The 23,028-nt window shown below is 40.6% G+C and overlaps 1 protein-coding gene across 2 annotated transcripts in view; it reads left to right on the top strand.

The window, feature by feature from the left end:
• Positions 1 to 23,028, top strand: part of GLS (glutaminase) — a 618,398-nt gene that overhangs the window by 375,728 nt on the left and 219,642 nt on the right. For both annotated transcript variants that reach the window (XM_069733841.1, XM_069733840.1), the window contains exon 14: positions 20,222 to 20,314. In XM_069733841.1, coding sequence (XP_069589942.1) covers positions 20,222 to 20,314 — 93 coding nt within the window. The remainder of the gene's footprint in view (positions 1 to 20,221; positions 20,315 to 23,028) is intronic.

The raw sequence follows: 23,028 nt of genomic DNA, 5'->3' as shown, positions 1-23,028 counted from the left end.
CCTTAGGGGGTCTTCTTTCCAAAATGGGGTCACTTGTGGGGGGTTTCCACTGTTAAGGCACGTCAGGGGCTCTCCAAATGCGACATGGCGTCCGATCTCAATTCCAGCCAATTTTGCATTGAAAAGTCAAATGGCACTCCTTCCCTTCCGAGCTCTGCCATGCGCTCAAACAGTGGTTTATCCCCATATATGAAGTATCGGCGTACTCAGGACAAATTGCACAACAACTTTTGGGGTCCAATTTATCCTGTTACCCTTGGGAAAATAAAAAAATTGGGGCAAAAAGATCATTTTTTGTGAAAATTAATATAACATTTTTTTTACGGCTCTACATTATAAACTTCTGTGAAGCACTTGGAGGTTCAAACTGCTCACCACACATCTAGATTAGTTCCTTAGGGGTTCTACTTTCCAAAATGGTGTCACTTGTGGGGGGTTTCCACTGTTTAGGCACATCAGGGGCTCTCCAATCGTGACATGGGCTCCGATCTCAATTCCAGCAAATCTTGCATTGAAAAGTCAAATGGCGCTCCTTCCCTTCCGAGCTCTGCCATGTGCCCAAACAGTGGTTTACCCCCACATATGGGGTATCGGCGTACTCAGCACAAATTGTACAACGACTTTTGTGGTCCAATTTCTCCTGTTACCCTTGGTAAAATTAAACAAATTGGACCTGAAGTAAAAATTTTGTGAAAAAGTTAAATGTTCAATTTTTTTAAACATTCAAAAAATTCCTGTGAAGCACCTGAAGGGTTAATAAACTTTTTGAATGTGGTTTTGAGTACCCTGAGGGGTGCAGTTTTTAGAATGGTGTCACTTTTGGGCATTTTCTGTCATATAGACCCCTCAAAGTCACTTCAAGTGTGAGGTGGTCCGAAAAAAAAAATGGTGTTGCAAAAATGAGAAATCGCTGGTCAACTTTTAACCCTTATAACGTCCTAACAAAAAAAAATTATGTTTCCAAAATTGTGCTGATGTAAAGCAGACATGTGGGAAATGTTGTTTATTAACTATATTATGTGATATAACTCTCTAATTTAAGGGCATAAAAACTAAGAGTTTGAAAATTGCTAAATTTTCATAATTTCCGACAAATTTTTGTTTTTTTCACAAATAAATGCAAGTCATATCGAAGAAGTTTTACCACTATCATGAAGTACAATATGTCACGAGAAAACAGTGTCAGAATCACCAGAATCCGTTGAAGCGTTTCAGAGTTATAACCTCATAAAGTGACAGTGGTCAGAATTGTAAAAATTGGCCCTGTCACTTAGGTGAAAACAGGCTTTGGGGTGAAGGGGTTAAAAGAATCCCAAGACCCTTTTCTCAACAGCTCTCATTTTAGTTTCGAACTAGGCGTCCTTCATGAATTTCTGAATATCTGCACCCACAAAAATTCCTTTCTTTCGCTTTTGCTTCATACAGTCCCTAAAACTTGGTGCACAGGTACTTAAGTCTCTCCTTGTTTTGGTAAAGCTTTTAAAAACTGCTTCATCAGTCAAAGCTTAATGTGGAGTTGTGGCAGAAGAACTCAAGTGGGATCAACTAAACTTTCCGCAACTATGTTCTTGAGTCTAAGTTGCAAAGGTTCTCATTGACCCACTATTATGGCTCCAGTAATGTGTCTTATTTTGACTGTCCCATTCACACAAAAAGCATGGGTACAGTATTTTGTGTATCCTCCTTCCTGAGGAGGGAACAAAAAGAGAACTTTCAGATCACTATTTATACTTAAACAACTCCTTTAAAAATTCAATGTTTACTAAAGATATTAAAATATTCTTGAAAAAAATTCTGCCTAAAGTGCTATACAAAGTACCCTTAAATTTTTAAAAGTGTTGTTTATGCAAATAGTTATGTCTTTATCCTTATTTAGACTTAGATTGTAAGCCAACTTTCATATCACCACATATTGACCATCCTTAATCATTGTAGTTAAGTTGTCTTGAGAATAAATTCTAATAGCTTTCTTTTAAGTGCACAGAATGCCCTTTAGGTGCTGAAACTTGCTGCCGTTGGGTAATTTTCCTTTAGTCTAGATCCTAAAAGTTCTGCAGAATGTTTATGAAAGTTTAACTGTGAAAATGCTGTGGCTTATTGAGACTAGAGTGAAAGTCTTCATCAGAATCATGCTCTTCATGTTCTGAATCTTCTGAATCAGGTGTATCTTCAAGTTTCTATGGAGGTGAAGGGGCAGGTATTCCTGTACCGTAAGGCACAGTGTGAATTGCTGATGAGATGTCCGGGTACACAGTCATTCCCGAAGTGCTGGCACCCTTGAAATTGTTCCAGAAAATGAAGTATTCCTCCCAGAAAATTATTGCATATACACATATTTATTTTGTGTGTAATGAAACAGCACACAAAAAATGAAAAACATTTTCACTAAGCAACTTAGTTTCAAGCATGTGATACTCGTTCAAAATTACTTTTGGCAAGTAACAAATGTGGGCACTATAAAAATCACATATAAAACCAGATAAAAAGGGGAAAAGCTGACTTAATCTATGCATTGTGTACTGTATTTGTGTCTGCTTCACTAAGCATGTAGAACAGAAAGCAGAGAAGAGGACTTGAGAACCAAAATCAATATCAACAATCTCAAGGTTACAAGTCCATCTCCAGAGATCTTGATGTTCCTTTGTACACGGTGCGCAACATTATCAGGAAGCTTACAACCCATGGCACTGTAGCTAATCTCCCTGGTCGGCAGAGAAAAATTGATGAAAGTTTGCAATGCAGGATAGGATCCAATTTTAATGTGGATACCCTCAAATGAATGCTGAAAGTCTGAACTTCAACTGCATCTGAATTGTTTTGTTTAAAATTCATTGTGGTAATATCTATAACCAAAATTAGAAAAATTGTCTCTGTCCAAATATATATTGATCTAACTGTACGTCTTGTTTGTCTCCCAAACCAGGAAGCACACTATTAGCGGCAAATAAGCCTTGGCTTCAAGATTTGTACTTAATAGCAAAATAAGGATGAAAGAAATATTAAACTGCCCTCTCTATTTACAGTGTGTCAAGAATAATAAATACTGTTATTAAGGTTCTGTTACTGCAGTATATCACAGATCAGACTACCTATATTCATTGTGCTTCAGTGCTGCGGTAATAAGCTGTGTTCTCTGACCACTATCCCTAGCCCGTAAAATACTAAAATTGTTCAATCTGCTCCTGCTTATCTTTAATGGTTATGTCTGAGTATGCTCTCCAACCAACATGATCTCTTATTCCATAAAATCATAGAACGCTAGAGTTGGAAGGGACCTCCTGGGTCATCGTGTCCAACCCCCCTGCTCAATGCAGGATTCACTAAACCATCACAGACAGATGTCTGTCCAGCCTCTGTTTGAAGACTTCCGTTGAAGGAGAACTCTCCACCTATCGTGGCAGCCTGTTACACTCACTGATCAGCATCAATGTCAAAAAGTTTTTTCTAATATCTAATCTGTATCCTTTCAGTTTCATTCCATTGCTTCTCGTGCTTCCATGTGCAAATGAGAAGAAGAATATTCAGATATTTGTAGGCAAGTATTAAGTCTCCTCTTAGCCTTCTTTTTGCAAGCTAAACATTCCCAGATCCTTTAAACATTTCTCGTATGATGTACTTTGCAGTCTACTCATCATCTTGGTAGCTCTTCTGTGAACTTGCTCCAGCTTTTCGATGTCTTTTTAAAAATGTGGTGCCCAGAACTGGTATTCCAGATGTGGTCTGACCAAAGAGGAGTTAGAGGGAAATAATTATTTCACATCATCTAAACTGTATGCTTCTCTTAATATATCACAAAACTGTGTTTGACTTTTTTGCTTCTGCATCACACTGCCGAATCATGTGCAGTCCGTGATCTATTAGTATACCTCAGTATTTTTAGCAAGTGCTGTTGCTTAGTTCTATTCTTCCCATTTTGTAGATGTCATTTTCATTTTTCTTGCCCAGATGTACAATCTTGTATTTCTCCCTGTTAAATACCATTCTATTAGTCGCTGCCCATTGTTCATCCTTCTGAATCCTTTTTCAGTCTTCTCTAGTGTTTGCTATCCCTCCTAGCTTTGCATTGTCTGCAAATTTGATGTTAGCTTCAGTTCTCTTACCTAGATCATTTATTAAAATATTGAACACCACTGAGGCAAGGACAGAGCCTTGTTTTACCCCACTTGAAATACCCTTCCAATTAGATATGCAACCATTTATCACCACTCTTTGCGTACGATCACTGAGCCAGTTATGAATCCGCTTAACCATAGTCTTGTCAATCCGACACTTTTTTCAATAAGGATAGTATGAGATACTTTATGAAATGCTTTGCTGAAGTCGAGATTCGCTATATCGATTCAATTTCCCTGGTCTACCCTGTCAGTTATTCCATAGTTACATAGTTACTTAGGTTGAAGAAAGACCTAGGTCCATCAAGTTCAACCTTTTTCCACCAACTGTACATTTCGTCTCTAATCTGTTGTGTGTCAAGGAAATCGTCCGACCATTTGTTAAAAGCTGTTGTAGTTTCTGCCATTACTATATCCTGTGGTAGGGCATTCCACAGTCTGACAGCTCTAACTGTAAAGAAACCTTTCCTGTTTAGCTTTCAGAATCACCTTACTTCCACCCTTAATAAGTTCCCCCTTGTCCTCAGCATGGTCCTTCAAGAAATAAGTCATGTGCCAGTGTTTTGTACTGGCCACACACATATACAAGTACATGAGATCCCCTTAGAGACATCTTTTTTTTCGATGCTAAACATGCCCAACTTTTCCAACCTATCCTCATATGAGAGGCCTTCCATCCCTTGTAATAATCTAGTTGCCCATCATTGAACTGATTCTAACTTCTGAATATCCTTTTTAAAATGTGGGGCCCAAAACTGGATCCCATATTCTAGATGTGGACTCACCAGTGATTTATAAAGGGGTATTAATATGTTGGGATCGCGGGATTTTATCTCTCCTTTTATACATCCTAAAATGTTGTTTGCTTTTGCAGCTGCTGCTTGACATTGAATACTGCTGCTCAGCTTACTTGTAACGAGAATACCTAAGTCCTTCTCTTGATCTGTAGTCCTGAGTTTACTCCCATTTAATGTATATGCAGCAATAGGATTGCTCTGTCCTAAGTGCATTACTTTACATTTATCTATATTAAATCTCATTTGCCAACTGTTTGCCCGTCCAGTCATCTTATTCAGATCGTTTTGCAATATTGTAATGTCAATGTCATATTTTAATCCCTTTACCCCCAAGAGTGGTTTGCATGTTAATGACCAGGCCAATTTTTACAATTCTGACCACAGTCCCTTTATGAGGTTATAACTCTGGAACACTTCAACGGATCTTGGTGATTCTGAAACTGTTTTCTCATGGCACATTGTGCTTCATGATAGTGGTAAAATTTATTTGATATGACTTGCGTTTATATATGAAAAAAACGGAAATTTGGCCAAAATGTTGAAAATTTTGCAATTTTCCAACTTTAAATTTTCATGCCCTTAAATCACACAATTATATCACACAAAATACTTAATAAGTAACATTTCCCACATCTCTACTTTACATTAGCACAATTTTGGAACCCCAATTTTTTTTTTGTTAGGGAGTTATAAGGGTTAAACTTGACCAGCAATTTCTCATTTTTACAATACCATTTTTTTTTAGGGACCACATCACATTTGAAGTCACTTTGAGTGGTCTATTTGATAGAAAATACCCATAAGTGACACTATTCTAAAAACTGCACCCCTCAAGGTGTGCAAAGCCACATTCAAGAAGATTAACCCTTCGGGTGCTTCACGGGAGTTTTTGGAATGTTTTTTTTGTTTAAATGAACATTTAACTTTTTTCACAAAAAAATTACTTTAGATCCAATTTTTTTTTTTGTTTTTGCAAGGGTAACAGGAGAAATTGGACCCAAAAATTTATTGTGCAATTTGTCCTGAGTACGCTGATAACCCACATGTGGGGGGGGAGCCACTATTTTGGGCGCATGGCAGAGCTCAGAAGGGAACGAGCGCCGTTTGACTTTTTCAACTAAAAATTGTCTGGAATTGAGATCGGACGCCATGTCGTGCTTGGAGAGCCCCTGATGTGACTAAACAGTGAAAATCCGCCACAAGTGTCACCCCTCTCCCCCCGCCATCCCCTAGGAACTTATCTAGATGTGTGGTGACAACTTTGAATCCCCAGGTGTTTCACTAAAGTTTATAACGCCCTGGCGTGAAAATAAAAGAATGGTATTTTTTATTTTCCCAAGAGTAACAGGAGAAATTGGACCCCAAAAGTTGTCCAATTTGTCCTGAGTACGCTGATACCCCATATGTGGGGGTAAACCACTGTTTGGGCGTATGGCAGAGCTCGGAAAGGAAGGAGCACCGTTTGACTTTTTCAACGCAGAATTGGCTGAAATTGAGATCGGACGCCATGACGCGTTTGGAGAGCCCCTGATGTGCTTAAACAGTGGAAACCCCCAATTCTAACTCCAACCCTAACCCCAACACACCCCTAATCCCAACCATAACCCTAACCACAAACCTAACCCCAGCACACCCCTAATCCCAACCCTAACCATAATCCCAACCGTAATCTTAACTTTAACCCCAACCCTAAACCTAATGGGAAAATGGAAATAAATATTTTTTTTTTTTTATTTTATTTTTCCTTAACTAAGGGGGTGATAAAGGGAGGTTTGATTTACTATTTATAGCTGGTTTTTATGTTTGGCAGCTGTCATACAATAAAAAATGCTTTTTATTGCAAAAAATAGTTTTTGCATCACCACATTTTGAGAGCTCTAGTTTTTCCATATTTTGACCTACAGAGTCATGTGAGGTCTTGTTTTTTGCAGGACTAGTTAACGTTTTTATTGGTACCATTTATGGGCACATGATATTTTTTGATTGCTTTTTATTCTGATTTTTGTGAGGCAGAATGAACAAAAAACAGCAATTCGTGAATTTCTTTCTTAGTTTTTACCGTTCTGCGTGTGGTAAAGTTTTATTCTTCGGGTCAGTACAATGACACCAATACCTCATTTATATAATTTTTTTATGTTTTGGCGCTTTTATAGAATAAAAAATATTTTATAGAAAAAATAATTATTTTTGCATCACTTTATTCTGAGAGTTATAACCAATTTATTTTTCCGGTGATGGAGCTGTACGGCGGCTTGTTTTTTGCGGGACAAGATGACGTTTTCAGCGGCACCACATTTATTTATATCCGTCTTTTTCATCGCGTGTTATTCCACTTTTTGTTCGGCGGTATGATGATAAAGCATTTTTTTTGCCTTGTTTTTTTTTTTATGTTCACTAAAGGGGTTAACTAGTGGGAGAGTTTCATAGGTCGGGTCATTACGGACGCTGTGATACTAAATATGTGTACTTTTATTGTTTTGATTTTTTTTTATTCAAATATGTATTTATTGATGGAATAAATATATATATTTTTTTTTTTTTAGATTTTTACAATTATTAACATTTTTTTTTTAAATTCATTCTTACTTTTACACTTTGTCCCCCTATGGGACAATCATTTTGTGCAGGCTGACGCACCTATAGCATGCAGATCTACATGCTATAGAAGCTGTCAGCGCTGCAGCTTCTATTACACTGACCTGAGAGACTTCCTGGTCATCACTGCGCATGACAGGAAGTCTCTCAGATCTGGAGACCCGGATGTCATTGTGACGACATGGGGTCTCCTGTTATGACCTGGTGGTCAGGACAATAATGGACCTGGTGGTTAAGAGCACACAGAATGACCTGATAGTTACTGATAATTAAGGACGAGCTCTGGGACGTGGGAACTCTGCTAACCGCAATCCCTAATCCTATCAAACACACTAGAAATAGCCGTGGATTGCGCCTAACGCTCCCTATGCAACTCGGCACAGCCTAAGGAACGAACTAGCCCTGAAGATAGGAAAATAAAGCCTACCTTGCCTCAGAGAAATTCCCCAAAGGAAAAGGCAGCCCCCCACATATAACGACTGTGAGTAAGAAGAAAATACAAACACAGAGATGAAATAGATTTAGCAAAGTGAGGCCCGACTAACTGAACAGACCGAGAATAGGAAAGGTTACTTTGCGGTCAGCACAAAAACCTACAAAAAGACCACGCAGAGGGCGCAAAAAAGACCCTCCGCACCGACTCACGGTGCGGAGGCGCTCCCTCTGCGTCCCATAGCTTCCAGCAAGCAAGACAACAAAAAATAGCAAGCTGGACAGAAAAATAGCAAACCCAAGAAATACAAGCTGGAACTTAGCTTCTGCAGGGAAGACAGGTCACTAGAACGATCCAGGAGTGAACTAGACCAATACTGGAACATAGACAGGTGGCCAGGAGCAAAGATCTAAGTGGAGTTAAATAGAGCAGCCCACTAACGAATTAACCTCGTCACCTGTGGAAGGAAACTCAGAAACACTCACCAGAGGACGTCCATGGACAGAACCAGCCGAAGTACCATTCATGACCACAGGAGGGAGCCCGACAACAGAATTCACAACAGTCTCCATGGCAGCGATCGGGACCTTGCGTCATGCCGCGAGGTCGCCGATCTAATGGCAAAGGGGCTGTAATCTACATGTTTGATTGCAGTGTTCCGGGGGTTAAAGTGCCGGGAATGGTCCGTGAACGCTCCTGGCACCTAGTGCCAGGTGTCGCCTGTGAGAATCAGCAGACACCCAGCTGCGATCAGCCGCGATTCCCCCGTGAGCGCGGCTGATCGTCATTGACGTACTATTCTGTCCATGGGAATTAAATCCCAGGTCACATACACTTAATAGTACATCCAGTGCCAGAAAGGAGTTAATATCCTACATAGTTTTGGTGTCATCAGCAAAGGCTCACACTATACTTTCAATCTCATCCACAAGGTCATTAATAAAAAGGTTAAAAAGAATCGGTCCTAGCACATATCCCTGTGGTACCCCACTGCTGACTATATCCCATTTAGAGAAGATACCATTTATGACAACTTTTTGTTTCCAGCCATTTAGCCAACTTCTTACCCATCTGCATATAGTTTCCCCTAGTCCTTGCTTCTGTAGCTTAAGTATAAGTCTGTTATGTGGAACTGTATCAAATGCCGTTGCAAAGTCCAGATAATTCACATCAACCGCATTATCTAAATCCAGATTTGCACTCACCTCCTCATAGAAACTCAGCATGTTCGGTAAACACGACTTATTTTTCATGAATCCATGCTGGTTGTCAGTTATTATATTATTCTCTGCAGTATATTTCTGCAGGTCATCTCTTATAATGCCCTCAAAAATTTTGCATACTACTGATGTCAGGCTTACTGGATGATAGTTGCCCGGATCCACCTTCGTACCTTTCTTAAATATTGGTACCACGTGAGCCATCCTCCAATATTGTGGCACCACCCCTGTTACAAGAGAGTCTAAAGGTACCGTCACATTAAGCGACGCTGCAGCGATATAGGCAACGATGCCGGTCCCTGTGTGGTCACTGGAGAGCTGTCACACAGACAGCTCTCCAGCAACCAACGATGCCGAAGTCCCCTGGTAACCAGGGTAAACATCGGGTTACTAAGCGCAGGGCCGCGCTTAGTAACCCGATGTTTACCCTGGTTACCATTGTAAATGTAAAAAAAAACAAACAGTACATACTTACATTCCGGTGTCTGTCCCCCGGCCTCAGCTTCCCGCCCTGACTGTGAGCGCTGGCCGGCCGTAAAGCAGAGTGGTGACGTCACCGCTGTGCTTTACGGCCGGCCGGCGCTCACAGTCAGTGCGGGAAGCTGACGGCGAGGGGACAGACACCGGAATGTAAGTATGTACTGTTTGTTTGTTTTTTTACATTTACAATGGTAACCAGGGTAAACATAGTAACCCGATGTTTATCCTGGTTACCAGTGAAGACATCGCTGAATCGGCGTCACACACACCGATTCAGCGATGTCTGCGGGAGATCCAGCGACGAAATAACGTTCTGGCCTTTCTGCTCCGACCAACGATGTCACAGCAGGATCCAGATCGCTGCTGCGTGTCAAACACAACGATATCGCTATCCAGGATGCTGCAACGTCACTGATCGCTAGCGATATCGTTGTTAAGTTGTTCAGTGTGAAGGTACCTTAAGACTATGAGATACAGTGGTCTGGCAATTATTGAGCTCATTCCCTCAGTATCCCTGGATGAATGCCATCTGGGCTGGGGGATTTGTCAATGTTTAAATTGCTCAGGCGTAAATGCACTTCTTTTGGTGTTAAACTAGTTATATCAGGTTGTGAATTTTGATTTTTGCCTTGTTGAATGATCGCTGTAACACAATTCATTGGTGAACACGGATGAAAAGTGCATGTTTAATATCTCTGCCTTTTCTTTGTTTCTTGTCCTCTGTGATTATCTTGTTATTGTCATCTTTTAAGAGGCCAATACCATCTCTTTTTTTTCTTTTTTGGCATTGATGTATTTATAAAAAATGTTGGGATTTCTTTTAATGTTGTTGGCGATTTTGTTTCTCTGTAGATAACTTTTCCAGCTTGGTTTCTTTTTTACATTTCTTATTTAGATCTTTATACTCCTGAAATGCTACTGTATTTCAGTAATCTCAGCTTTCAAGATTTTGAATGCCCTTTGTTTGTGTCTTATTAAACTTTGTACTGTCCTGTTCATCCATAATGGTTTCTTTTTATTCCTTGACATTTTATTACTAGAGGTTATACGTTTTTTGCAGGATTCTAATAGTATTTCCTTAAAAATGCATCATTTATGTTAATTGTCTCTTCAAAGAGGAAGAGGACTAGAACTCTAGTGCCTCCTTTTGGAAGTTATGTTAGTTTTTTTTTCTTTTTGTTTATGTCATGGTAACTGGGCATACCGAACATCACAGAAGATTCTTTGTGGAACTTTAACTAAAAAGATTTTAAAAAAAGTTGACAGATAAAGAAATACAGTGCTCAGCATAAATGAATACATCACTTATGAAAAGTAATATGTAACGACCGAGCTAATTTTGACCTTAATGACCAAGGCAAATTTACAATTCTGACCACTTTCATTTTATGGGGTTGTAACTCTTGAAAGTTTCAACGTATCCCACAGATTCTGATACTGTTTTTTCATGACATATTGTACTTCAGGACAGTGGCAAAATTTATTTGATATGACTTCCAAATATTTTATTGATATTTTTGTGAAAAAAATGAAAATTTTATGAAAATTTCACAATTTTTGAAGTATGAATCAGACATTTATGTCACAGAAAATAGTAAATAAATAGCATTTCTCACGTTTACTTTCAATTATGACTATTTTTGAAACATACACGACTATCATTGAAAAGTTCACTTAGATCACTTATGCAAATTGCCTCTTCAGAGAAAAAGAGGAGTCACAATCAACCCTTTAGCGAGTCATGCACCTAGCCAAATTAGTTCTCATGCTTCGCACTGAGGAGGGCCAACAGCCCAAAACACAGTGTCTGCGAATTGAGATACTGATTTGGCTTTTATCCTAAGCCATATTGCACGACTCATTAAAGGGTTGATTGTGACTTGTAGGATCGCTACTTCCAACAAGTGGCGTTATAGAGTTTAAGTCCTCTTTTCTCTGAAGAAGCAATTTGCATATTAAAATTCCCAGAGGAGCATTGCACGGCGAATAAGCCTCCTTACCTTGACAAGCCAGAGCTGGTATGTCACTCTTCATATGGAGAAACGTTACCCCTTATACTTAGATCACTTAGAAATTTCCTTATTTATGAAAGAAAAGCACAGTTTTTTCCAATAAAGTTAACATTAAATGATTCAGAAATACACTCTATACATTGTTAATGTGGTAAATGACTATTTTAGCTGCAAACGTCTGCTTTCTAATGCAATATCTTCATAGGTGTATAGAGTCCTATTTCCAACAACCGTCACTCCAGTGTTCTTATGGTGCTTTGTGTTGGATAACTGTGTAAGAAGGCTAATGGATGGTTAGAATGCCTTTGAAAACCCTTGTGCAAGTATGTTCGCACAGCTGAAAACTATTTGGCTGATTAGAGAACCTATGAACCTGACCTTCCTTTGAGCTAGTTGAGAATCTGGAGCATTACATTTGTTGGTTCCATTAAACTCTCAAAATGTTCAGAAAAAAAGAACTTTCATGTGAAACTCGACAGTGTATTCTTTTCTTAGAAATGAAGGCTATTCCATGCGAGAAATTGCCAAGAAACTGAAGATTTCTTACAACGGTATGTACTACTCCCTTCAGAGGAGAGCAAAAACAGGCTCTAACCAGAGTAGAAAGAGAAGGGGGAGGCCCCGCAGCACAACTGAGCAACAAGACAAGTACATTAGAGTCTGTAGTTTGAGAAATCGGCGCCTCAGAGGTCCTCAACTGGCAGCTTCATTAAATAGTACACGCAAAATGCCAGTGTCAACATCTACACTGAAGAGGCGACTCCAGGATGCTGGCCTTCAGGGCAGAGTGGCAAAGAAAAAGCCATATCTGAGACTGGCTAATAAAAGGAAAAGATTAATATGGGCAAAAGAAAACAGACATTGGACAGAGGAAGATTGGAAAAAAGTGTTATGGACAGACGAATCCAAGTTTGAGGTGTTAGATCACACAGAAGAACCTTTGTGAGATGCAGAACAACTGAAAAGATGCTGGAAGAGTGCCTGACACCATCTGTCAAGCATGGTGGAGGTAATGGTGATAGTCTGGGGTTGCTTTGGTGCTGGTAAAGTGAGAGATTTGTACAAGGTAAAAGGGATTTTATATAAGGAAGACTATCACTCCATTTTGCAATGCCATGCCATACCCTGTGGACAGCGCTTGATTGTAGCCAATTTCATCCTACAACAGAACAATTACCCAAAGCACACCTTCAAATTATACAAGAACTATTTAGGGAAGAAGCAGGCAGCTGGTATTCTATCTGTAATCTGTCACCAGATCTCAACCCCATTGAGCTGTTGTGGGAGCAGCTTGAGCGTATGGTAAGCAAAAAGTGCCCATCAAGCCAAACCAACTTGTGGGAGAGGCTTCTGAATGCATGAGGTGATATTTCTTCAGATTACCTCAGCAAATTAACTGCTAGAATGCCAAAGGTCTGCAATGCTGTAATTGCTGCAAAGGGAACATTATTTGAAGAAAGCAAAGTTTGAAGGAGAAAATTATTGTCAAATAAAAAATTTTTTTAGAACCTTGTCAATGTCTGGACTAGATTTTCAATTCATTTGGCAACTGATTTGATTAATAACACTATGAGTTTTCATGGAAAACACAAAATTGACTGGGTGACCCTAAACTTTTGAACGGTAGTGTAACTTTTTTTTTTCTTAGGAAGTTAGAAGGGTTAAAAGTTGACCAGTGATTTCTAATTTTTCCAACAAAATTTACAAAACCATTTTTTTAGGGGCCACCTCCCATTTGAAGTTACTTTTAGGGGCCTATATGACAGAAAATACCCAAAAGTGATACCATTCTAAAAACTGCACCCCTCAAGGTTCTCAAAATCCACATTCAAGAAGCGTATTTACTCTTCAGGTTCTTCACAGGAACTGGAGCATCATGGAAAAAATGAACGTTTAATGTTTTTCACAAAAAATGTAATTTAGACCCAAACATTTTTATTTTCGCAAAGGTAACATTAGAAAATGGATCCTTGAATATGTTGTGGAATTTCTCCTGAATACGCTGATACCTTATTTTTGGCGAAAATCAACGGTTTGGGCGCACGGCAGGGCTCGGAATGGAAGTAGCGCCGTTTGACTTTTTGAATGTAAAATTTGCTGGAGTAATTAGCAGATGCCATGTTATGTTTGGAGAACCCCTGATGTGCTTAAACTGTGGAAACCCCCCACAAGTGACACCCTTTTGGAAACTATACCCCTCAAGGATTTTATCCAGTGTTATAGTGAGCATTTTGAAACCACAGGTACGACACAGAATTTGATAACATTAGGTCATCATATTGAGTATGTGTCATTATTGTTGAGCGAAAATACTCGCTACTCCAGTTTACATCGGGTGCTTAGATATGCACCGATTATTGCGGGTGGCGAGTGACATGCTCGAGTCCCTGCCCCGCATGTTTTATGGCTGTTAGACAGCCAAAAAAAAACATTCAGGGATCCATGATACCCCACCACCCGATGCAAACTTGAATAGCGAGAACTTTCTATCAACCATATCCAGCTATTTAGAAGAACCATATCCGTCATATTGTCTTTTCTTTTTTACTTTTGGAAAAAAATAACAATTCTAACCGCAACCTTAACACAACCCTAACCACAGCCCTAACCCCAACACTAACCCTAAGCCCAACTGCAAGGAATGGCAACAAAATAATTATTTTTACTTAACTAAGGGGGTGACAAGGGGGGATTTGATTTACTATTTTGTTTATTTTGATCACTGTGATAGAGTATATTGTCACCAGTCTACCAACCTGTTGTTAGAAAGCAGCCTGCTACGATTAAAACAGTTAGAATGTGGAATCCAACCAATGAACAGGCTCTGCAGGATTGCTTTCATCTTACAGACTGGGATGTGCTGCTTGGGACAATGGATGAGTATACAAATGTTAATGAAGTGGTTGGTAGAGTGACTGACCACATTAACTTCTGCACTGATATGCTGGTGCCGGCTAAAAAGATTAGGTGTTTTGCAAACAACAAGCCATGGATAACAAAGGAATTGAAGCATTTGCTCAACAGGAAAAAAAAGGCATTTAAATTAGGCGACAAAGAGGAAATTAAAATGATACAGTATGAATTCAAGTATAAAATAAAGGAGGCCCAGGAAGTTTTCAGAATTAAACTTGAAAAGAAACTGTCCCACAATAATACCAGGGAGGTTTGGTCAGGAATGAAACTACTGACTGGGCTTAAGGTAACGTCTGAACACGGGGGAAGAAAACTGGACAAGGCTAATGAGATGAACGAGTATTTCAATTAGATTTAGCAGTACATGTGTGCTGCCAACTGGAAGTGGAGGGGAATTGGGTGCAAATTCTGCAACATCGATATTGGAGGAGGAGCAGTCTATTTTTAGAGTATCCGAAAATGATGTGAAGAGGCAGTTTAAGTCACTTAACATTGGTAAAGCTGCAGGACCAGATGGACTCAGCTCACGTGTCCTTAAAGTTTGTGCAGACCAGCTGTGTACAATCTTTACACTCCTATTTAATGGAAGTCTACAAACACAGAGGGTGCCAGTGTTATGGAAAACTTCCTGTCTGGTGCCGGTACCCAAGACTTCTTCTCCTGCAACCCTAAATGACTATCGTCCTGTAGCCTTAACATCTCATGTTATGAAGGCCTTGGAAAGATTAGTTCTTGCTCACTTAAGACCGAGGGTTAACGCTTTTATCGATCCCCTTCAGTTTGCTTACCGACATAGATTGGGGTGGATGATGCTATTCTTTCTCTGTTACATAGTGTACATTCATTTCTGGAGATTGACGGAACCACGGTGCGAGCGATGTTCTTTGATTTCTCGAGTGCATTTAATTCCCTGCAGCCACCTTTACTACACAAAAAGATGACTGATATGAAGGTGGAGGTGGGAATGAGAAATTGGATAACTGACTACCTATCAGATCGGCCACAGTTTGTACAGATGGGAGCAGTTGTGTCAAGCAGATTACTGAGCAGTGTTGGTGCCCCCCAGGGAACGGTGCTTGCACCCTTTCTATTCACACTGTATACATCAGACTTTCAGTATAAATCTGATCTTTGCCACCTTCAAAAATTTAGCAGGATTAAGTTGGAATGCTTACCGATCACTATTGCTGGTCAGGAGGTAGAGCAGGTGGAGAGTTACAAATATTTGGGGGTACATTTGGATAGAAACTGGCAGGGCCGGCGTCAGCACCCGGCACAGCGGGCAAATGCCGGGGCCTTGGGAAGAAAGGGGGGCCCACTAGCAGCTGGGAAGCAGAGCAGGAGATAACATGCTCTCTCCGCCCACAAAGTCACTGCTGGCTGCGTTCTCTTAACCCCTATGTGCCAGCTCTGACACAAGCATCTTATCACTCAGTCAGTGCAGCCAGGCAGGCACACATAGGGGTTAAGAGAAGGCAGCCAGCGTGACTGTTTGTGGGCGGAGAGAGCAGTTCTCTGCTCTGGCCCCTGGCTGGCTGCAGACAGTGCTGCTGAGCTGAACTTATCAGGAAGATTCCGGAGGAGCTAGTCCTACCAGAGTGCAAAGGTATCCAGCAATAATTGCAGTTGGTCCTGTGGCTCAGTCTGCTGCTGTCTGTCTCTGCTGCCTAAAAATGTGGGTGATGTCTGGAGGAGCAGCTGGTGGGGTGCAGCCTGCAGCCACCCAGCTCTCCCAGAACCCCAGAATACATGCATGCTGCACCAAACCTGCACCAGTGGGGTAGGAAGAAGCTTAACCCCTTCCCATCTGTATGAAGGTTATTGCTAAACCTTAAATATAACAATCTGACCCGCATAAATGGGGTTAACCAGATGCCAGGAGGAAGGGGAGCTGCTGCCATGTGGGCTGTAGGTTGGGGCCCCGTGGCCCCAGGCTGGTGACTGGAGGGACTCTGCCCAGTGCTGGCATGTGGGTGATTTCTGCTCCGGAGTCACAGCTTCTCTCCTCCAGGTCACACTGTGCAGTCACAGCAACATTGGTTGTGTCTGTCCAGATCCCAGCAGCTGCCACTGCTCCCACCAAGGACATGGCATAACTTAACCCTTCCCCTGCAGCCACCAGCAACAAATCCACATTATTCCTTGATTAAATCAGGTTCCAACCCAATAGAGGAGCAGACATTTCCTGCTGCCATTAGGGTCCGGGAAGGGGTGACATTGGCTGCCCTGCTACTCTGTAGTGGGGGGTGACAAGGGTAACATGGGGTAACGATGAAGGAGAAATGCACAGGATAACAGTGAGCGCGACAGAGGGCAGTGTATGGTATAGAGCAGTCAGGGGGTGGGCTGCAGGATCCCCCCATACTGTACATGACTGCTCGGGACAGGGAGGCGTTTAATGAGATTCTAATGACGGGGCACTAATTGGGTCATAAGGGTTTGTGGAAAGGATTCAGCATCAGGTCCCTCATTAATGCCCGAGCGATGTTACTTTGTAGCACAGATCTGTTAGGGCCGCAAAACCAAACAACGTTGTTTATGTAGAAAAGTCTTTGTTTCATAGAAAAACTCAAAACAGAAAAGATTTTCTGATACAACAACGCCCTGCTCACGACACTGCACAGCACCTCTCCTGTATATATACACTGCACAGCACCTTTCCCCCTGTATATATACACTGCACAGCACCTTTCCTCCTGTATGTATACATTGCACAGCACCTCTCCTGTATATATACACTGCACAGCACCTTTCCTCCTGTATATATACACTGCACAGTACCACTCCTCCTGTCCTGTATATATACACTGCAGAATTTACAATAGCTGTCACTCATGTAAGAAGTGAAATCTGGCATTGTACTATACATTTCTCTGCCATATCTGTGCATCATAAATCGGGTATGTGTTAAAGGGGGGGGGGCCCACTGAGACTCTCGCCCGGGGCCCTCAAAAACCTGGAGCCGGCCCTGGAAACTGGACTGGAGATGCCACTCAGAAACTGTCTACAATAAGGGGATGAGCATATTGTATTTCCTAAGGAAACTGAGGTCTTTTAAAGGGACTCTGTCACCTGAATTTGGCGGGACTGGTTTTGGGTCATATGGGCGGAGTTTTCGGGTGTTTGATTCACCCTTTCCTTACCTGCTGGCTGCATGCTGGCCGAAATATTGGATTGAAGTTCATTCTCTGTCCTCCGTAGTACACGCCTGCGCAAAGTAATCTTACCTTGCGCAAGCGTGTACTATGGAAGACAGAGAATGAACTTCAATCCAATATTTCGGCCAGCATGCAGCCAGCAGGTAAGGAAAGGGTGAATCAAACACCCGAAAACTCCGCCCATATGACCCAAAACCAGTCCCGCCAAATTCAGGTGACAGGTTCCCTTTAATGTGTGCAGCAAAATGTTAGAAATGTTCTACCAGTCTGTGGTGGCAAGTGCCATCTTTTTTGCTATCATATGCTGGGGTAGTAGTGTGCGGGCCTCTGATGCTAATAAGCTGAATAAGCTTATCAAAAAGGCAAGTTCTGCTGTCGGCTGCAATCTGGACTCTCTTGAGGAGGTAGTGGAGAGAAGAACTCTGAGAAAATGTATGGCAATTATGAACAATAATGCACATCCACTATATGAGCTATTCATGAGACAGAAGAGCACCTTCAGTAACCGGCTAATACTTCTGAGGTGTAAGAAGGAAAAATTTAGGAAATCGGTTGTGCCAACTGCTATGGGGATATACAACAATAACATTAAGTTTAAATAATAAAGGTGATTGTCCACTTTATTTCTTCTACTTTTCAGTTCACCCGCTGTATGTCCTATTTTAATGTATAATGTCCTTCTGTCAACAAACTGTCATGTCAATTAAGTAATTCATTTTATGATTCTTATGATGTAAGTTGTGCTGCTGTGATACCATAATTTCCCACGGGATCAATAAAGTTTATCGTATCGTATCGTAGGTACAAATAGGAAAAACTTCCTATTGTTGCCAGATTCCGGCCAGCAGATTTTGGTGGGCGCATTTATCCTCCATTTTGATTTCTAGGAAGATGACGGCGGGTTGGGGGACAGATCAGGAGGGCCCGGGGATGGCGGAGGTACTGGAGCGTGTTGGGGGCATAATTTCTCTCTACTCTGACATGTATGTCATGTTAGAGGAAAGAGAAATAATTGAAACAACGGGCGCACTTTTTTTTTTTTGATCACGGTTATTCACCAGAAAATCCGGCCTCTGTCATATTCTCCGGGGTCTCAGCTACCCCAACTCTGGGGGTTCACTACAGCCTTATTCCCGATTGCTGCTTTAAAATGGCGATGAGGGAATGAATACCCTTAGTGGCCACCTAAATATGGGGAAGCTCTATACTAACTTTATATTCAATATCGACTGGATAAGCCTTTTTTTCTTGTTTTCCAATATTATACTGCATGATATTCATATAGAGGAATTGACACTATCCTGTCTTAATAGTCTGTACTGATAAAGACTACCTAGTTACCCTTTACTTTTTGTGAAAACCCCTCCCACCTTTATCTACTTGATTTCATCCCATTTTGAATCCTCTTACATGTCCCATTAACACTCTGCTTCATGTCTTTTTTATATTTAATCCTTAAAAATTTTTTTTTACATTTTATACTCTGAGTGGTGTTTTTTTGGGTACTTTGTACCCTGATTTTGATTTTATCTTTTAGTAGAACCCACTGGTTATTGATCTTTGCATGATGGGAAAAACCCTATACCGATGTTTGTCTTTTGGATATTTTTATGGTTACATCTAGTACTTTGTATGACTTTCATAATTTTTAAGAACACCACCAAGTATTCTAGGAATGGAATGAGCAAGGTGGTGACATATTACAACAGCTATCTTTTTCATTCTTCAAGAACGACGTCTTTTAGAGTCTGGTTGCTGCATGGAGTTTGATATTCAACTTGTCTCTTCAAAATTGCGTGTGTGTTTGATTGAGTTCAGGTCAGAAGACGTACTTGGCCACTGAATCTTTTTCACCCCATTCTTCTTCAGAAATGCAATAAATGTGTATTTTGGATCATTGTCTTGTAAGAAAAGTGCACGTTTACCAAGGACTCAGAGTGATGGTAGTATCTTCTTTCTATACAGCAATATATCTGTGAATTCATGGTACCATCAATGAAATTTAGCTCCCGACACCAGCAGTTTTCATGCATCTATAGATAAGGACACTGCCACCATCATGTCTCACTGTAGGCATCATGCATTTTTCTAAATTAAATTTTTCTAAATATTTACAAATACCAACATCCAGGCTCTAACAGAGGTTGTTCTTGAAGAATGGAAAAAATTAGATGTTGATATGTGTCACCAACTCATTTATTTCATGCATGGGAGACTTGATGTCACATCAACTAATTTGAGCAAAACTGAATATTTTGTAATGAAAGTTATATTATTAACCTGAATTACATGTTATGGCTTAAAAATTGTTCTATGAAACTCAGTCTTGTAAAAATTTTGGAAATTGTTCTTGTATTCAATGAGATATTGATTAAACTCTTTTTTTTCAAAAGGGATATACTCATTTATGCTGAGCGCTGTAAATATTTCACACCACTTATGTTTATATGTATGTATAACTTATAAAGTATTGAATGCATATTGTTTCTTTTTTATTACAGGATTTAGTATCTTTGTGCAATTTTCATAATTATGATAATCTCCGACACTTCGCAAAGAAACTTGATCCTCGAAGAGAAGGCGGTGATCAAAGAGTAAGTACAGTGTTAAGAAAGAACTTCTAGAAGCTGGAGGAATTACTTTCTACATTAAAGAGCGGAATAAAACATGTTTCTTTTTCCACTTCTTCATTGCAGAGATATTAGCAGTTATTGAAGTCCAAGTGGGTGTCATTAGTTATTTTTCACCAGGAGAGTGTATGAGGCCAGTCATAAGCAGGCAGCAACATACTAAAGAGAGAATGTGCCCACGACAGCTAAGGCTACTTTCACACTTGCGTCGTTCGACGCACGTCACAATGCGTCGTTTTGGAGAAAAAAATGCATCCTGCAAAGTTGCCCGCAAGATGCGTTTTTTCTCCATAGACTTTCATTAGCGACGGATTGCCACATTGTGTCCGCCATTTCCGACCGTGCATGCGTGGCCGGAACTCCGCCCCCTCCTCCCCGGACATTACAATGAGGCAGCGGATGCGTTGAAAAACTGCATTCGCTTCCCCCGTTGTGATTTTATTTCACTGATATATTTAAGAAAAAAGGAGCGCACTCAGCTATCTTAAGTTGATGCTGGTTGTACTTGGGAAAACCCAACAAGTCCAATATAGAAAAATCAGCCGCACTCTTATGGTATATCTTTGCAAAAATGTGATGTATTTATTCACATGTGTTGAGACAAAAATTATATATATATATATATATATATATATATATACACACACACACACACACACACACACACACACACAGCAGGGAGTTTAAATGGAGTAGTAACGTTTCGACCCTGCCTCGGGTCTTTCTCAGGCCGGCTTCACACTCAGCGTATGAAAATACGGTCCGTATATTACGGCCGTAATACGCTGAAATGTCCCGAAAATAGTGGTCCGTAGCTCCTCCGTAGGCAGGGTGTGTCAGCGTTTTTTGCGCATGGCATCCTCCGTATGTAATCCGTATGGCATCCGTACTGCGTGGTTTTCTCGCAGGCTTGCAAAACCAACATACCGCTATAGAAATGATCCATGTGTCCCAAAAAGAAAAAAATATATATATACTGTCTCTCTCTCTCTCTCTCTCTCTCTCTCTCTCTCTCTCTCTCTCTCTCTCTCTCTCTCTCTCTCTCTCTCTCTCTCTCTCTCTCTCTCTCTCTCTCTCTCTCTCTCTCTCTCTCTCTCTCTCTCTCTCTCTATATATATATATATATATATATATATATATATATATGTCATTAGACACATATATGTATATATATTAATATTTTTTCCAGCGCTATACAGCTTGAAAGCCGGTAATTCAATTACCGGCTTTTTCTTTCTCCTTCTTAAAACCCGACATGATTTGAGACATGGTTTACATACAGTAAACCATGTCTTCTCTCCATTTTTTTGCAGATTCCACACTACTAATGTCAGTAGTGTGTATCTGCAAAATTTGGCCGTTCTAGCTCTTAAAATAAAGGGTTAAATGGCGGAAAAAATTGGCGTGGGCTCCCGCGCAATTTTCTCCGCCAGAGTAGTAAAGCCAGTGACTGAGGGCAGATATTAATAGCCTGGAGAGGGTCCACGGTTATTGGCCCCCCCTGGCTAAAAATATCTGCCCCCAGCCACCCCAGAAAAGGCACATCTGGAAGATGCACTTGGCACTTGGCCACTCTCTTCCCATTCCCGTGTAGCGGTGGGATATGGGGTAATGAAGGGTTAATGCCACCTTGCTATTGTAAAGTGACATTAAGCCTAATTAATAATGGAGAGGCGTCAATTATGACACCTATCCATTATTAATCCAATTGAATGAAAGGGTTAAATAAAACACAAACACATTATTTAAAATTATTTTAATGAAATAAAAACAATGGTTGTTGGAGTATTTTATTCTACGCCCAATCCAATCACTGAAGACCCTCGTTCTGTGAAAGAAAAAACATAATAAACCAACAATATACTTACCCTCCGCAGATCTGTAACGTCCAACGATGTAAATCCTTCTGAAGGGGTTAAAACATTTTGCAGCAAGGAGCTTTGCTAATGCAGGCTGCTCCTCGCTGCAAAACCCTGGGGAATGAGTCTAAATATAGATCAATGAGCTATATTTAGCTTCATTTGCGGTGAGGCGCCCTCTGCTGGATGTTCATAGATCGTGGGAAATTTCCTAGAAAGCTCCCAGGTGGCTGGGGGCAGATATTTTTAGCCAGGGGGGGCCAATAACCGTGGACCCTCTCCAGGCTATTAATATCTGCCCTCAGTCACTGGCTTTACTACTCTGGCGGAGAAAATTGCGCGGGAGCCCACGCGAATTTTTTCCGCCATTTAACCCTTTATTTTAAGAGCTAGAACGGCCAAATTTTGCAGATACACACTACTGACATTAGTAGTGTGGAATCTGCAAAAAAAATGGAGAGAAGACATGGTTTACTGTATGTAAACCATGTCTCAAATCATGTCGGGTTTTAGGAAGGAGAAAGAAAAAGCCGGTAATTGAATTACCGGCTTTCAAGCTGTATAGCGCTGGAATAAATAGTAATATATATACATATATGTGTCTCACTGACATATATATATATATATATATATACCTATTCTATGTGTACACATTTATTCTACCTATTGGACTGTAAGCTGTCAGTGTGATTTTACTGTACACCGCACTGAATTACCGGCTTTTCTCTCTAACAGCGCTGCGTATTTCTCGCAAGTCACACTGCTTGTCCGTGTGTAATCCGTATTTTTCACGCTTCCATAGACTTTCATTGGCGTATT

This window comes from Ranitomeya imitator, chromosome 7 (genome assembly GCF_032444005.1).
Source record: "Ranitomeya imitator isolate aRanImi1 chromosome 7, aRanImi1.pri, whole genome shotgun sequence".
Classification (NCBI taxonomy): Eukaryota; Metazoa; Chordata; class Amphibia; order Anura; family Dendrobatidae; genus Ranitomeya; species Ranitomeya imitator.
The sequence above is the reverse complement of the archived record's forward strand: the minus strand, read 5'-3'. Positions and strand labels throughout refer to the sequence as shown.